The sequence below is a fragment of the Pan troglodytes genome, chromosome 13, assembly GCF_028858775.2.
Source record: "Pan troglodytes isolate AG18354 chromosome 13, NHGRI_mPanTro3-v2.0_pri, whole genome shotgun sequence".
NCBI classification, from domain to species: Eukaryota; Metazoa; Chordata; class Mammalia; order Primates; family Hominidae; genus Pan; species Pan troglodytes.
Genome location: NC_072411.2, coordinates 67,114,630 through 67,131,122, shown reverse-complemented (window position 1 = coordinate 67,131,122; position 16,493 = coordinate 67,114,630). Strand labels below are relative to the sequence as shown.

Genomic DNA, 16,493 nt, shown 5'->3' with positions numbered 1-16,493 from the left:
TTGTTTATAATAGTTTTTCACTTGATTCTCTTATGGGATTTTTTAAGATAACAACAATATATCTGCAAACAATGATTTCTCCCACTTCTCTAATTCTTATAACTCTTCTTTTTCCAGAAAGTGTTAAATAATAATGTTGTTGATGGGCATATTCTTTTATTCTGATTTTAATGAGAATGCTTATGGATCTCATCAAAAATTATACAAGCTTTTAGATTGAAATATATCATCAGAATGTATGGAGGTGATATAGAGTTTTTATCTTTTATTTGTTCATGTTGAACTTTAAACATTGTCTTTAGCCATTTTCAAGGAAAAAAAATTCCTATTGTTTGGTTCCTTAACCAATCACAGGATTTCCAGAATCTTCTTTGGAACCATCAACTCCATCCTGCATTATTATTTTCTTTCTCAGTCTCAGCTGCCATAAGAATGTGGAAAGGTGTGGATTACAACTGAACCAACCCCTGACACCTCTATCACAGACATTTCCATTTATTTACTGTGTAGTGTGATATGGTACCTAGGGTCATGTAAATTCATATTAAAAATTTAGTTTTTGGAAATGGGTATCTCATACTTTGCACACATTGGCAAGAGTGCCTTTTGTGTTTAGCACAAAAGAGATAATATTAAAACACTATGTATTGAAAGGTTGGGGACAAATTTGCTAAGGTGAAAAACACATTAGACATAAAAACAGAAGACTTAAATTCTAGTTATATGTTTACCTGTGGCCATCTTCCCTTGGAGTGGTCATTTCACTATTCTGAGACACAAAGATAATGAGTGAAAGAGATCACTGTGAATTGTAAAGCACCCTACCAATGTAGTCATTATCTTCAAACTTTATGTATGTTGCAAATCTTTAAAATTCTTGCAAGGAGCTATCTCCACTTATAATAGAGATTTGAAAGATCTCATTTCAAAATAGCTTTTAAAGCATATTTTTTCACATCAGTTAAACCACTAAAATAAGGTTTTGCCTTATACAAAATGACATTGTAGCTTAAGTCATGCAAACCAGAAAAAAATATTTATGTATGTGATTGATCAGATTGTGATAATCTTATCAGAGTAATTTGCGTGGAAAAATCATTTTAAGTTATTTGATTAAACCAATCTGCAGTGAGTATTCTCAAAGTCCTAAAAATATTTTAAATTCCCTTTATTTTCCTATATAAGTCAAATACGCAACAGATCCCAGCACAGATTTGTCAGAAAATCCAATGTCAGGTAGTTTTTTATGATCTCTCCTTGGGAACTTCTAGAAATTCTAGGACATATGTAGCCTAGAAATGTGGTGCTAATTTCCTCTGATCCTCACATATTGTGGCTGCAACTCTGGCACTATGTCCTCTGGGCCATTAGGTCCATTAAATAAGTGTAGCTTCATTAAGCCCAGCTTCTCTAACAACACACAATTCCATGCCATGTAGGGTTGTTAGATGCAGGTGGTGCCTTTCAACCTTTAAACTCATGACTTCCTATCTTTCCCGAACCCACTGTTCTGGATATTACCTTACTATTTTTTTTTTTTTTTTTAAGAGAAAAGAGGCTCTCACTCTATAGCCCAGGCTGGAGTGCAATGGTGTGATCATAGCCACTGTAACCTGGAACTCCTGGGCTTAAGCAATCATCCTGCCTAAGCCTCCCAAATAGCTAAGGCTACAAGTGCGAGCCACCATCCCTGGCTAATCATTTTTTAAATTTTTTTGTTGAGATAAGGTCTCACTCTATTGCGCAGGCTGGCCTTGAACTCATGGCCTTAAGTGATCCTCCCACCTCAGCCTCCCAAAGTACTGGTATTACAGGCATAGGCCATCACACCCAGTTTTACTTTTCTTTTCAAAGCATGAGCTTCCTTACTTCAAGGTCTTGAGAAATTTGCAGCCACGTCCCTTTAAAATCCCATGTCTCAAATAAAGGACTTTGTTGGGAGGTTGAGAAAAATCTTCAGATAGTAACTCTAGAAACATAAAGAAGCTGTTAATTCCTCCTGAGGAAAAGGAGCATAGAACATAGAAGCCTGTGTGTTCTCTAATAACCTTTCCAATCTTTCCAGTCTTCTATAACAGCAAACCTAAGACAGAAATGAATAGCTCAATCAATTATCCTGCCACTAATCAAGTTTAGCAGTCAAGTCATGTATTATTCTGTTCAATTCTTAAAATGTATGCTAAATTAAACAATGAGAGGACAGTGGCTTCATATGTTGTTAAAGCCTAGGTTCTGGTTTTGGTATCACTCTTTATATCCTGTGTTCTTGGGCACATTATTGATTTCATCATATTTCACAGGATTGTTGGGAGGATTCACTTAAATTCATTTTCAACAGCCTTTTTTCATAGGAAATTAAGCCCTAATGCTCTTAAGCCATTGTGGATATAATGAATTAATTTCTCTCTTATGAATTAAGGAAAGCATTAGTTATGTACCATCTTTGAAAGAACTGAGAAGATGGTCATTCAAATCATTTTCAGTGCTCTATGATTCAGATGAAGAAGAAACATTTTTAATGGATGCAAAAGGTTAAGATATGCTTTTGAAGTCAGATTATTTGGGTTCAAATCGCCAATTCTACTCTTATTAGCTGTGCATCCTTTTGTTGTGGGTGGGGGTGGCGCTCTAACTTCCTCACACATAAAGAGGTGATGGTAATGGTAGCTATATCTTTGGATTTATACATGAAGACATGTTATTATATTGAAAGAAAATTAAAGCAAATAAACTTCCTCCCCCAAAAAAGGACATGTCTTCTTTGATCTTTCATATATTTAAGTAAAATTTAGTATAAATACAAGTTAAGTCTTATCAAAAACCAGAAGTGTTTTGGATTTTGGAATATTCGTTCTATGTCAGTTGAGCATCTCTAATCGAAAAATCCAAAATCCAAAATGCTCCAATGGGCATTTCTTTTGAGTGTCATGTTAGCATTCAAAGCGTTTTAGATTTCAGATTTTTAGATTAGGGATGCTCAGCCTGTATCAGGAAGCTGTACCATCTCTCTGAATGATGAGTACCATCTCTCTGAATGATGAGGACTATATTCTAAATCTTAAGTCCAGCAATATGGATAAAAATTTTCCCTGGAATAATTATTTATCCAACATATTTTGGCTAAAGTACATCTGACCAGACAGCGTTAGACATGTTAAGAGAACAATGTTTCATCCCAGCTGATAAAAAAACGTATACGATCTGGAAAGGGAGATAAGATATCTAATCAGTGAACGCTATTACATGGTGAATGCTTCCAGAATGCATAACTAAGATGTTACATAAACTCAAGAGAGAAACATTATTTCTAATCAATAATTTTAAGGACACATCCATGGAGGATCTGGCATTGAACTCAATCCTGAATTATCAGTGGTATATGCACAAGTTGAAAAGGGGTCCATGGTATAAAATATCTAACTGGAGATATTGACACGTGTTGATAAATATGGGCAAGTATTCTGGTTTCATCGATTAAAAAAAAGCAATAGTATGAGATGAGACTGGCAATATAAGATGACCCCACTATGTGGAAGATGAAAGTTGCCAAGGTATGTCCAAATTAGTATTTAGTCTGCACTAAATAGATACCACACCCTGTAACTTCAGTCAACAGTTTATTTCTTGGTGAACTAATTAATTTTTTTTTTTCCTTTTGTAGGTTTCTTTGGTTAGCCTGGTAGCCAATGCTCTTGGCTACTCAGAACTCGGTGCCATCAAATCATTACGGACATTAAGAGCTTTAAGACCTCTAAGAGCCTTATCCCGGTTTGAAGGCATGAGGGTAAGAAGAATAGACACTCTAATTATTCATGTCAAAATTACATGTAGGTAATGATTTAGATAGAAAAGGGTGCCATACTCTTCTGATATTTATTTCATAGAATTACAGAATTAGAGCAAAAATCTTAGAGATCACAAAGCCTAGCCTTCTGAAACTGGAGTTTATTTAAACAGGCTCTCAGAATTTTGGGAGGACAGAGCTGAGACTAGCATCCAGGTCTTCTTGTCACAGTTCAAATATGTTTCTACAACACTCAAAAACCTTGGACTGCCAGTTATTTCTTTTCATTGCTTACACCCCTTGAAATGACTACTGACTACTGACATTCATCCGTGGTGGGGAGTTTCTTTCTCTCAATAGTTTGATTCCTTCAAAATTACTGGTAATGAATGAAAGGTAAAATGGGTTTTGTGTGCTTTGCTTCTTGAATTGATATCAGTAATAAAAATTATTGCATAAGGAAACAACATTGAATTTTAGCCTCTAACAAATTGCTAAATAACATCCAAAGTGAAGGGTTAAGGTAATTAAGCATTTCAGGCAACCTCCAGAGTTTTTTGGTTTTTTTGTTTGTTTGTTTGTTTTTAGACGGAGTCTCGCTCTGTCGCCCAGGCTGGAGTGCAGTGGTGCGATCTCAGCTCACTGCAACTTCCGCCTCCCGGGTTCACGCCATTCTCCTGCCTCAGCCCCCTGAGTAGCTGGGACTACAGGTGCCCGCCACCACGCCCGCTAATTTTTTGTATTTTTAGTAGAGACGGGGTTTCACTGTGTTAGCCAGGATGGTCTCGATCCCCTGACCTCATGATCCGCCCGCCTCGGCCTCCCAAAGTGCTGGGATTACGGGCATGAGCCACTGCACCCGGCCCAGAGTTTGTTTTATAGATCTTTTTTTCTAATTGAGCATTCTGAATAAGGTTCACTTTTTCTATAGCAGTTGTATTTTCCTCCCCAGCTCTCTTCCTTAATATGTATATTATGCATCTAAACATAAAATCACACTTTATTATAGATACCACCCATTTGCCATGCCCCTCAGTAGAATTCAGCACAAAGGCCAGTTTTGTTTAATCTGGCTTGTGAGTGCATGTGGATATTTAATTTAGTGTAGGTCATAGGGCTTTCATGTTAGGATGTTAGGAGATGGTTGGTTTGGGGCAATAAAAATATTTCAACCTTGACTTTAAAGTTCACCCATCAGGGAGAATTAAGCCACTCTCCAGACTCTCCAGAATCATTGTAATCAAAGAAATATTTGGTTTTTACATTGTAATTTCATTTCCTTGCTAATGCTAAAGAAAGTTAGACAAGATAAAATTCATAAAAATTACTATACAATTTCAAGTTCTTTTCAAACCAAACTTATACCATTACTCATAATACTTAAGCTCTCATTTGGTTCCATGTTTCCTATTAACAGTTCATTTATGAGGGGAGATAGCAACTGAGCAAAATTTAAAACTTATAAATTTTCTCTAATCTGGAAAATATTCAAAGTTTAGAATTTTTAATTCAGTCATATAGCACAATTAATATTCCAGATGCAAATTATGATAATGTATTATGCATTTACTTGAAAACAGGAGAACCTGTGGTGGTGTGTACCAAACTTGTCCAACCCGCTTTATTTTGTTATTGTTGTTGTTCTATATTGTTTTAGGCTATTAACAGCCTGAAGCCATGGTTTTTAGTTTCTATCTCTAGTGATAAGTGGAAAAGAGGGATGAGGAAGGGACTTTACGGGCCCAGCCAGAAACAGAAACTAAGAACCCAGTGAATGCATTCTCTCCCTGGCAAGTATAATGCATATGGCTTAACTTCCAAAAGAAACAAAATTCAAGTAGCATAGGAAATGTTTACAATTTTGGATTTCTGGTTTTGATGTCAATTTAAGATTCCTTGGTATTGATTTCTAAAATAATGTTTGCAGTATTTTAAAATAAAACAATACTTTTATTTAACATAAATGATTAACAGAATGGTCCAATATGAACTAGATTAGACAAGAAAAATTACTGTCGACTTTCATAAAGATTTCAAAATACATCTTAATATCTTCTGAATTTAATGAGAAGTGAATGAATTTTCCTCTCATGAAATAGGTCAGCCTGGGTTGATGAAGTAGCATGTGCTCCAAAGTGAACGTTTAAGAGATTGTGAAGTAATAATAATGGGAACTTATCCAGTACTGTTACGACCAGATATAAATTCCACTTTTCCCCCTAACTTAATAAACCTTTTTATTGAGATTTACTAACAGGGGAAAAAAGGGACCCAGTAAATTCCTAATCCCGTTCTTCGTAGTCATAAAAAGTTAACTTGATCTGAGAATATAGATTTAAGGCATTTTTAATACTTTGTTTATTTGTAAAGGGTTTGTTTACTCGCTTTTTCAAATTATCATTCATTCATTAACACTCTTGAAAATTAAAATGTATTACTGAAAGATGATTATTTTTTCTGTTGGCATTTAATGCATCTTTCTATTCTTTTTTCCCCAGCATACAAACATTTTCTGACTCCATCTTACTATACCAGGTTTTTAATGATTTCTTTTCATACTGTAGCATATTTTGCTTTCCTTAAAACCTTAGCTCTTTAGTTGTGTCATTGTTTGTTTTCCTTCAAATATGTGCTAGAAAAATTGGAAGAAACAACTTGTCCACCTAGATTTTTATTTAACTCTTTTCAAGCACATATTAATACTAAACAAATACATTGAAGGAATGGTTTCCATTCAAAAGGTTTGTAAGCTATGTTCCCCTCGCTGTCTCTTCTAGGTGGTTGTGAATGCTCTTGTTGGAGCAATTCCCTCTATCATGAATGTGCTGTTGGTCTGTCTCATCTTCTGGCTGATCTTTAGCATCATGGGTGTGAATTTGTTTGCTGGCAAGTTCTACCACTGTGTTAACATGACAACGGGTAACATGTTTGACGTTAGTGATGTTAACAATTTGAGTGACTGTCAGGCTCTTGGCAAGCAAGCTCGGTGGAAAAACGTGAAAGTAAACTTTGATAATGTTGGCGCTGGCTATCTTGCACTGCTTCAAGTGGTAAGTGGCTACTGTACGAGTTTTGAAAAAGTTTTCAAGATGTTTCAAGCAAGATTATTTCCCTGATGTTCTTTGTTTGAATGACTAACATTTGACAGCATGAAAAAAAGTTAATGATAACACCTATAATATCAGCTTGAATTGATCATAAAAAAGATGTTACAATTATTTTATAATGTATTTTCCTTAGTGTTAAGCTTTTAGTATGTTTTAATGTGATTTTATATTTCTGCTTTCTTTTTTGTTATATTTTTGGGTACTGGTATCATTTTTAGTTTTCTGTATCAATTATTGCCAAAGGAGCAACTTTAGGTACTAAAATAACAATGCGTATTTGTAGTGATGAATTAAATGTATAAATTATTAGCCAGATAATTTATTATAACAATGTCTAAGAAATATGATTCTACTATGTGTCAAAATGCAAATCATAGAGCTTACACTTTAACATATAAGGGAATTGGGACTGAGATGGCAGTTTCATGAATAAAGTCTTTCACTAAATTTTAGTGTAGGAAGAAAATAGAATACTTTCAAGAAAAAAAAGGAAACAAGTTCCAGACTTTAAATACAAATGTTTTTCTATTTCAATTTTATTTCAATCTCTTGATATGAAATTTCACAATATTGTACAAAAAGTTATTTGTTATAATACTGTCAGATTTTCATCTGGTTAAATGTCATTGTTAGGTGAAATTTTTATGAACAATTCAAATATATGTTATTTACAGGCCACATTTAAAGGCTGGATGGATATTATGTATGCAGCTGTTGATTCACGAGATGTAAGTATCACTCAAATATTATTTATAGGTTCTAGATTTCTTATGGTGAATATTGGTGGTAATTTAAACACTGAAACATCCAAAATTCTATATTAGAACATTTAATATTGCATATAAAAAATGAACAGTCTGCTTCAATATAGATGATGCTTGATTAATGTGTGCCTAATATACAATATGTAGCTAATATGAAAGGATATCTAGCTGCATGGATCCTAAGACATTAGATTGGTCCAGTAAATGAGACTATTCTGAGTGGAAAAGTTGTTCAGTGGGGAAGTAACTTGTCTCTCCCTATCCCTGGAGAGTATGATAAACCAGACTCTGTGAAGCAGCTTCCAAGAATATCATGATACAGAAAAGCAAGCAAGTTTCAGGGACACTCAATTTAGAAAATAAAAATAAAAATAACTCCACAGAATATATCTGTGCTGAATTTTCCTCTTAGAAGTTGATGTTCTGCTCTTAAAGCCGTATTTCCAAAATTCAGCATTTCCAAAACCAAACAGAAAATATTGCAAAAAATTATGACTAATAATAGGCTCAAAATGTTTTCCCTGCTTATATCACCGTATTTATGTTAAAGAATATGTTAAATGTAAGGCACAATGGGAAAACAGAACCAAGAACAATCATAAAACTTGCAAACCTTCATTTTACTAGATCATACTAGTTTTAAAAAATTGTTTTTGTAGAACAATATCTCAGGGTAAGGCAAAAGTAGCACTGTATTAAGTAACAGCACTCAATAAATTACTGATTTAGTGTAAGTATTTATAGTATTTTTCATATTATTTAATATTTTCAATATCATTTAGGTTAAACTTCAGCCTGTATATGAAGAAAATCTGTACATGTATTTATATTTTGTCATCTTTATCATCTTTGGGTCATTCTTCACTCTGAATCTATTCATTGGTGTCATCATAGATAACTTCAACCAGCAGAAAAAGAAGATAAGTATTCTTTAGCTTTTACCTTTCTTCATTCTGAGGTTCTGTCTGTTAACACAGCCAAATAACCAGAATACCTGTGGTCATGACAGACTTAAATCATGTTTATATTATTTTCAGTTGCCCATGTGGTTATTTAAGCTGCAGGGATTCCAGCCTCTAGTCAGTGGCTCCTCTCAAAGTTTATCTATTGGATAGCTTTCTGACCCAAAAATGTGTCCACTCCTTCGGACCCATCCAACGGGTCTCCAGTGCTTTAGCTTGGCTTACAGAGCCTTTCAGGAATTACCTCCACCCAGTTTTCCATCTTCATTTTTTCCTACACTTCACTCTATACATGTGTATTTCCCTACTACATAGTCACCACCCAAACATCTATATGAGTTTTCTGCCCTTTTCTGAACAAGCATTCTCTTGTACCTCCATGGCTTTTTGTGATTTTTTTTTTTTTATCCTGGAATGTTCCTAGAAAACCCATAATCATCTTTTAAGGCCTAGCTTAAGGGTAAGCTATGTAACAGCTTGTCTCTGAGTCTCTGAATTCATTGTTGCCTCTGCAGTACATTTAATTTTTTTGTCATATCAACATACACTGTCCACCTACGTTTTCAGTTTCCTGCTCCATTTAGAAGCAGAATACTGTATCTTATATATTTATGTAATTCTGACACCCAGCACATTGTCTAGCACACAGAAAGTGTTAAAAACTGTTGAATGAAGAAGTAAAATTATCGGCAGTGAAATGGACTACGAAAATGTTTTCTGTTTTGCAAAAATATATTTGAGACCCTTGTGCCTACTTTTAAACATAGTATAATCAAATTAGGATCCTGTAGTGATCAGAGTTTTATGTACGTAAGGATTTTGCATAATATTAAGATATTCAGAATTTCACATAAATGGGAAAAGCAGGATAAATGTATATGTAGCAGGATAATATCCACTTAAAAATTAGAAAAGATTAAAGGAAAGACAAATATTTTTTGTGAAAGTACTATTGGAACACAGAATTGTAACCAGTTTTATACTATGTCTTTACTTTGGAGGTCAAGACATCTTTATGACAGAGGAACAGAAAAAATATTACAATGCAATGAAGAAACTTGGATCCAAGAAACCTCAGAAACCCATACCTCGCCCAGCAGTAAGAATTACTTGTCTCCTTTAATGTTCCAAAGCCATGCGTCCATATGGTCAAATTGAGCAATGCTCTGGAGCAGAACATATTAGGTGATATCACCAATATTGAGCCCTAATTATAAAGTTCATATTTTGCATCATAATTCACAACTTCTGCACTCATTAGGAGTTACCACATTCCAAAAAAAGGAGGTAATGTTCTTTATAATTTGTGAGTTGAAAACTTCTAGCTCAGGGTTCCCAATAAATACTTCCAAAGCAAGGTTCACTTTCCTGCTACCAACAGCACACCTGGTTCCTCCTCCTCTAGCCTTCCCATCCCACTCTCCATGGCCTCCCTCTATACTCTCTGCTCCCTCCATTCTTAAGACTAGAAAATATTCCAAACCTGTTTAGAAAGGGAAAAGGTGTCATCAAAATTGTTTGTTTCACCAAATACACCAAAACAGAATAAGGCATATTCAGAATGCATACTCTGTAGAGCCTCATGATGATGGAATGATGTAATAATGACAGATTATGTTCACAGAGCTGGACTCTAACTCAGCTATTTTCTGAGATTGGTAAGGAGTAAGGAAACTGAGGCCCAAAGAACATACGAATCATGCCCCAAGTCACAAATCTTGTAATTGCCAGAACTGGGACTTGACAAGGCCCCATAAATTCTCTAAGTGACTTGACTTTACCATATTTATAAGAGTAGCTGGAGCTGGAATGTGAGGGAGCAGGGTAAGAGGGGAAAGGATTGAACTGACTTTACTAGAGTTCTTTAAAAATTAAAACATGGTCAGTTCATGACCTTTGATTTTTGGTAAGCCATGAAGTTTTAAGTTTTTACTCTAAATGATTAATAATATATTTCTTTAATAAAACTGTATTTACTAGCCATATTAATATAAGAATCTTTGAAAGCATGTTGTTCCTGAGATGATTGTTAAGAAGACAAAGAAAAAAAGTGTTTAAAGTCATGCATTTTTGTTAAAGCACAGGGCATAGGTAAAGAAGGACAGATGGAAAGAAATACAGATAAATTAACAAGCCCATACATAGATTCACAGAGCTAGAGAGGTAGAATTCAATAGAAATATGGCTGATGTATTTCAGGGGAGGGAAATAAGGTATAAACCAAAATTTCTAAAATATTGATAAATGAATTGGTGTATTCTCTATCTAAATATATGTTGATATTAACCTACTTTGTAAATCTTTGTTATTAGTAGTCACTATTTTTTATAAAACTTATCATACTTATTCAAATCAAGCAAAGACTACATATATTATCAGCCAATTGTCACAAATTTATGTGTTTGTTTTTGTTTTGTTTTTTAAGAGACAGGGTCTCACTCTGTCTCTCAGGCTGGAGTACAGTGGCAAGACCATAGCTCACTGCAGGTTCAAACACCTGGGGTCAAGTGATTCACCTCAGCCTCCCTCGTAGCTGGGACTGCAAGCCTGTGCCACCATACCAGGCTAATTTTTTTTTTTTTAATAGAAATGAGGTCTCGCTATGTTGCCCAGGCTGGTCTGGAACTCTTGGCCTCAAGAGAGCCTCCAGTCTCAGCCTCCTAAAGTGCTGGAATTACAGGCATGAGCTGCCACGCCCAGCCTTAATTTATGTCTCATCCAGCTTTGTCTTTCCATAGGATCTATATAAACCAAATATGCTTTGTTTAGCTATATAAATTTTTTTTCCATTTTTTTTAACATGAAGAGAAAAAAAGCACACAAAATTGTTTGGGGTAATATGAGGAGGGTGCACATCCATCCCGTATGTGGAAGGGCTTTATCTACAATTTTACTGCATTATTCTTTATGAAATATATATAGTAACCTTATTTCTCTTCTCTCACTTTCTAGAACAAATTCCAAGGAATGGTCTTTGATTTTGTAACCAGACAAGTCTTTGATATCAGCATCATGATCCTCATCTGCCTCAACATGGTCACCATGATGGTGGAAACGGATGACCAGGGCAAATACATGACCCTAGTTTTGTCCCGGATCAACCTAGTGTTCATTGTTCTGTTCACTGGAGAATTTGTGCTGAAGCTCGTCTCCCTCAGACACTACTACTTCACTATAGGCTGGAACATCTTTGATTTTGTGGTGGTGATTCTCTCCATTGTAGGTAAGAACAGCTTAATTACCAAGAGGTATAGTTACAGAGAAACAGTTGCCCCAGGACCTTCTAGCTGATTAACATGGAAATTAGGTCTGAGAATAATAATGCATATAGATGTAAAGTTCAACACTAGCATATTTGAATAAAAACTCTGAAACCTGGGTTTATTCACAAAGCTAACTAGTTAGAAACCATGTTAGGAATACCAGATTTGGGAAAGAGGTGAAGAAGACAGGAAATAAACATTATCAGGTACTCTCCTAATCTTAAACCAAGGTCACAGGCTAAAAGAGGCAGATGGCTTAAAAAACAAATCATTGTAATGCAATAAAGTTGGTACTGTAAGAAGCACTGAAGAGGAAGTAGCCATCTCTGCTGGAATGAGTTAACACAGGCTTCCAGAGATAAAGGTGATGCATCCTAGGTGGGTCTTCAAAGAAGAGTTGAGATTTAGTAGGAGAAAAAGAGAGATGGGGAATTATAGAACCCCAAATTTAGAAACTTCAACTTTAACCTCATGCCAAATATGGCCCATTTCTCTCTAACTGAAGAGTATCATTAAAAAATAGAAAACAATATATTCAGAGATTTCAGAAATATTTTTGTTTGTAATTGCCACAATTCATGTGTAGGGATAACAATTCATATAAATTGGGTCTATATAATCTTAAATTGCCATGCTACCATTGGAGATTATTTGGATTTTGCAAAAATTCATATTGGTTTATGACATTACAGAATCACTGAATAAAACTCTGTAATCTGTAATTGCTAATGTCAGGGAGTGGATCCAAATATTTAATAAAGGCTCATATTCATAACCAGTTTGTTGTGTTCATAGACCTTAAAAAAGATAAAGCCATCATGTAAGTGAAAGATATTATCTGTTTAGCTGTGTTCTATGTTTTCCATAGGTATGTTTCTGGCTGAGATGATAGAAAAGTATTTTGTGTCCCCTACCTTGTTCCGAGTGATCCGTCTTGCCAGGATTGGCCGAATCCTACGTCTGATCAAAGGAGCAAAGGGGATCCGCACGCTGCTCTTTGCTTTGATGATGTCCCTTCCTGCGTTGTTTAACATCGGCCTCCTGCTCTTCCTGGTCATGTTTATCTATGCCATCTTTGGGATGTCCAACTTTGCCTATGTTAAAAAGGAAGCTGGAATTGATGACATGTTCAACTTTGAGACCTTTGGCAACAGCATGATCTGCTTGTTCCAAATTACAACCTCTGCTGGCTGGGATGGATTGCTAGCACCTATTCTTAATAGTGCACCACCCGACTGTGACCCTGACACAATTCACCCTGGCAGCTCAGTTAAGGGAGACTGTGGGAACCCATCTGTTGGGATTTTCTTTTTTGTCAGTTACATCATCATATCCTTCCTGGTTGTGGTGAACATGTACATCGCGGTCATCCTGGAGAACTTCAGTGTTGCTACTGAAGAAAGTGCAGAGCCCCTGAGTGAGGATGACTTTGAGATGTTCTATGAGGTTTGGGAAAAGTTTGATCCCGATGCGACCCAGTTTATAGAGTTCTCTAAACTCTCTGATTTTGCAGCTGCCCTGGATCCTCCTCTTCTCATAGCAAAACCCAACAAAGTCCAGCTTATTGCCATGGATCTGCCCATGGTCAGTGGTGACCGGATCCACTGTCTTGATATTTTATTTGCCTTTACAAAGCGTGTTTTGGGTGAGAGTGGAGAGATGGATGCCCTTCGAATACAGATGGAAGACAGGTTTATGGCATCAAACCCCTCCAAAGTCTCTTATGAGCCTATTACAACCACTTTGAAACGTAAACAAGAGGAGGTGTCTGCCGCTATCATTCAGCGTAATTTCAGATGTTATCTTTTAAAGCAAAGGTTAAAAAATATATCAAGTAACTATAACAAAGAGGCAATTAAAGGGAGGATTGACTTACCTATAAAACAAGACATGATTATTGACAAACTAAATGGGAACTCCACTCCAGAAAAAACAGATGGGAGTTCCTCTACCACCTCTCCTCCTTCCTATGATAGTGTAACAAAACCAGACAAGGAAAAGTTTGAGAAAGACAAACCAGAAAAAGAAAGCAAAGGAAAAGAGGTCAGAGAAAATCAAAAGTAAAAAGAAACAAAGAATTATCTTTGTGATCAATTGTTTACAGCCTATGAAGGTAAAGTATATGTGTCAACTGGACTTCAAGAGGAGGTCCATGCCAAACTGACTGTTTTAACAAATACTCATAGTCAGTGCCTATACAAGACAGTGACCTCTCTGTCACTGCAACTCTGTGAGACAGGGTATCAACATTGACAAGAGGTTGCTGTTTTTATTACCAGCTGACACTGCTGAGGAGAAACCCAATGGCTACCTAGACTATAGGGATAGTTGTGCAAAGTGATCATTGTAACTACACCAAACACCTTTAGTACAGTCCTTGCATCCATTCTATTTTTAACATCCATATCTGCCATATTTTTACAAAATTTGTTCTAGTGCATTTCCATGGTCCCCAATTCATAGTTTATTCATAATGCTATGTCACTATTTTTGTAAATGAGGTTTACGTTGAAGAAACAGTATACAAGAACCCTGTGGTCCTACTCTACAAGTCTCTCAAATGATCAGACAAAGGTGTTTTGCCAGAGAGATAAAATTTTTGCTCAAAACCAGAAAAAGAATTGTAATGGCTACAGTTTCAGTTACTTCCACTTTCTAGATGGCTTTAATTTTGAAAGTATTTTAGTCTGTTATGTTTGTTTCTATCTGAACAGTTATGTGCCTGTAAAGTCTCCTCTAATATTTAAAGGATTATTTTTATGCAAAGTATTCTGTTTCAGCAAGTGCAAATTTTATTCTAAGTTTCAGAGCTCTATATTTAATTTAGGTCAAATGCTTTCCAAAAAGTAATCTAATAAATCCATTCTAGAAAAATATATCTAAAGTATTGCTTTAGAATAGTTGTTCCACTTTCTGCTGCAGTATTGCTTTGCCATCTTCTGCTCTCAGCAAAGCTGATAGTCTATGTCAATTAAATACCCTATGTTATGTAAATAGTTATTTTATCCTGTGGTGCATGTTTGGGCAAATATATATATAGCCTGATAAACAACTTCTATTAAATCAAATATGTACCACAGTGTATGTGTCTTTTGCAAGCTTCCAACAGGGATGTATCCTGTATCATTCATTAAACATATTTTAAAGGCTATCACTAATGCATGTTAATATTGCCTATGCTGCTCTATTTTACTCAATCCATTCTTCACAAGTCTTGGTTAAAGAATGTCACATATTGGTGATAGAATGAATTCAACCTGCTCTGTCCATTATGTCAAGCAGAATAATTTGAAGCTATTTACAAACACCTTTACTTCTGCACTTTTAATTCAACATGAGTATCATATGGTATCTCTCTAGATTTCAAGGAAACACACTGGATACTGCCTACTGACAAAACCTATTCTTCATATTTTGCTAAAAATATGTCTAAAACTTGTTTAAATATAAATAATGTAAAAATATAATCAACTTTATTTGTCAGCATTTTGTACATAAGAAAATTATTTTCAGGTTGATGACATCACAATTTATTTTACTTTATGCTTTTGCTTTTGATTTTTAATCACAATTCCAAACTTTTGAATCCATAAGATTTTTCAATGGATAATTTCCTAAAATAAAAGTTAGATAATGGGTTTTATGGATTTCTTTGTTATAATATATTTTCTACCATTCCAATAGGAGATACATTGGTCAAACACTCAAACCTAGATCATTTTCTACCAACTATGGTTGCCTCAATATAACCTTTTATTCATAGAAGTTTTTTTTTATTCAACTTTTGTAGTATTTACGTATGCAGACTAGTCTTATTTTTTTAATTCCTGCTGCACTAAAGCTATTACAAATATAACATGGACTTTGTTCTTTTTAGCCATGAACAAAGTGGCAAAGTTGTGCAATTATCTAACATGATATAAATTTTTGTTTTTTGCACAAACCAAAAGTTTAATGTTAATTCTTTTTACAAAACTATTTACTGTAGTGTATTGAAGAACTGCATGCAGGGAATTGCTATTGCTAAAAAGAATGGTGAGCTACGTCATTATTGAGCCAAAAGAATAAATTTCATTTTTTATTGCATTTCACTTATTGGCCTCTGGGGTTTTTTGTTTTTGTTTTTTGCTGTTGGCAGTTTAAAATATATATAATTAATAAAACCTGTGCTTGATCTGACATTTGTATACATAAAAGTTTACATGAATTTTACAACAAACTAGTGCATGATTCACCAAGCAGTACTACAGAACAAAGGCAAATTAAAAGCAGCTTTGTGAACTTTTATGTGTGCAAAGGATCAAGTTCACATGTTCCAACTTTCAGGTTTGATAATAATAGTAGTAACCACCTACAATAGCTTTCAATTTCAATTAACTCCCTTGGCTATAAGCATCTAAACTCATCTTCTTTCAATATAATTGATGCTATCTCCTAATTACTTGGTGGCTAATAAATGTTACATTCTTTGTTACTTAAATGCATTATATAAACTCCTATGTATACATAAGGTATTAATGATATAGTTATTGAGAATTTATATTAACTTTTTTTTCAAGAACCCTTGGATTTATGTGAGGTCAAAACCAAACTCTTATTCTCAGTGGAAAACT

The 16,493-nt window shown here is 34.9% G+C and overlaps 1 protein-coding gene and 1 long non-coding RNA gene across 10 annotated transcripts in view; one reads left to right on the top strand and one right to left on the bottom strand.

Annotated features, from left to right (window-relative positions):
- SCN3A (sodium voltage-gated channel alpha subunit 3) overlaps positions 1-15,966 on the top strand; it is a 115,999-nt gene extending 100,033 nt beyond the window's left edge. For all 9 annotated transcript variants that reach the window (XM_009443622.5, XM_001152557.7, XM_009443623.5 and 6 more), the window contains 7 exons: positions 3,662-3,784; positions 6,562-6,834; positions 7,566-7,619; positions 8,438-8,575; positions 9,612-9,716; positions 11,570-11,840; positions 12,749-15,966. In XM_009443622.5, coding sequence (XP_009441897.4) covers positions 3,662-3,784; positions 6,562-6,834; positions 7,566-7,619; positions 8,438-8,575; positions 9,612-9,716; positions 11,570-11,840; positions 12,749-13,944 — 2,160 coding nt within the window. In that variant the 3' untranslated portion in view covers positions 13,945-15,966. The remainder of the gene's footprint in view (positions 1-3,661; positions 3,785-6,561; positions 6,835-7,565; positions 7,620-8,437; positions 8,576-9,611; positions 9,717-11,569; positions 11,841-12,748) is intronic.
- Positions 1-16,493, bottom strand: part of LOC104005243 (uncharacterized) — a 287,414-nt gene that overhangs the window by 23,788 nt on the left and 247,133 nt on the right. The window contains exons 7-8 of the long non-coding RNA XR_010150118.1: positions 10,101-12,974; positions 1,870-2,083 (exon numbers count right to left, since the gene is read on the bottom strand). This is a non-coding gene — a long non-coding RNA (uncharacterized LOC104005243). The remainder of the gene's footprint in view (positions 1-1,869; positions 2,084-10,100; positions 12,975-16,493) is intronic.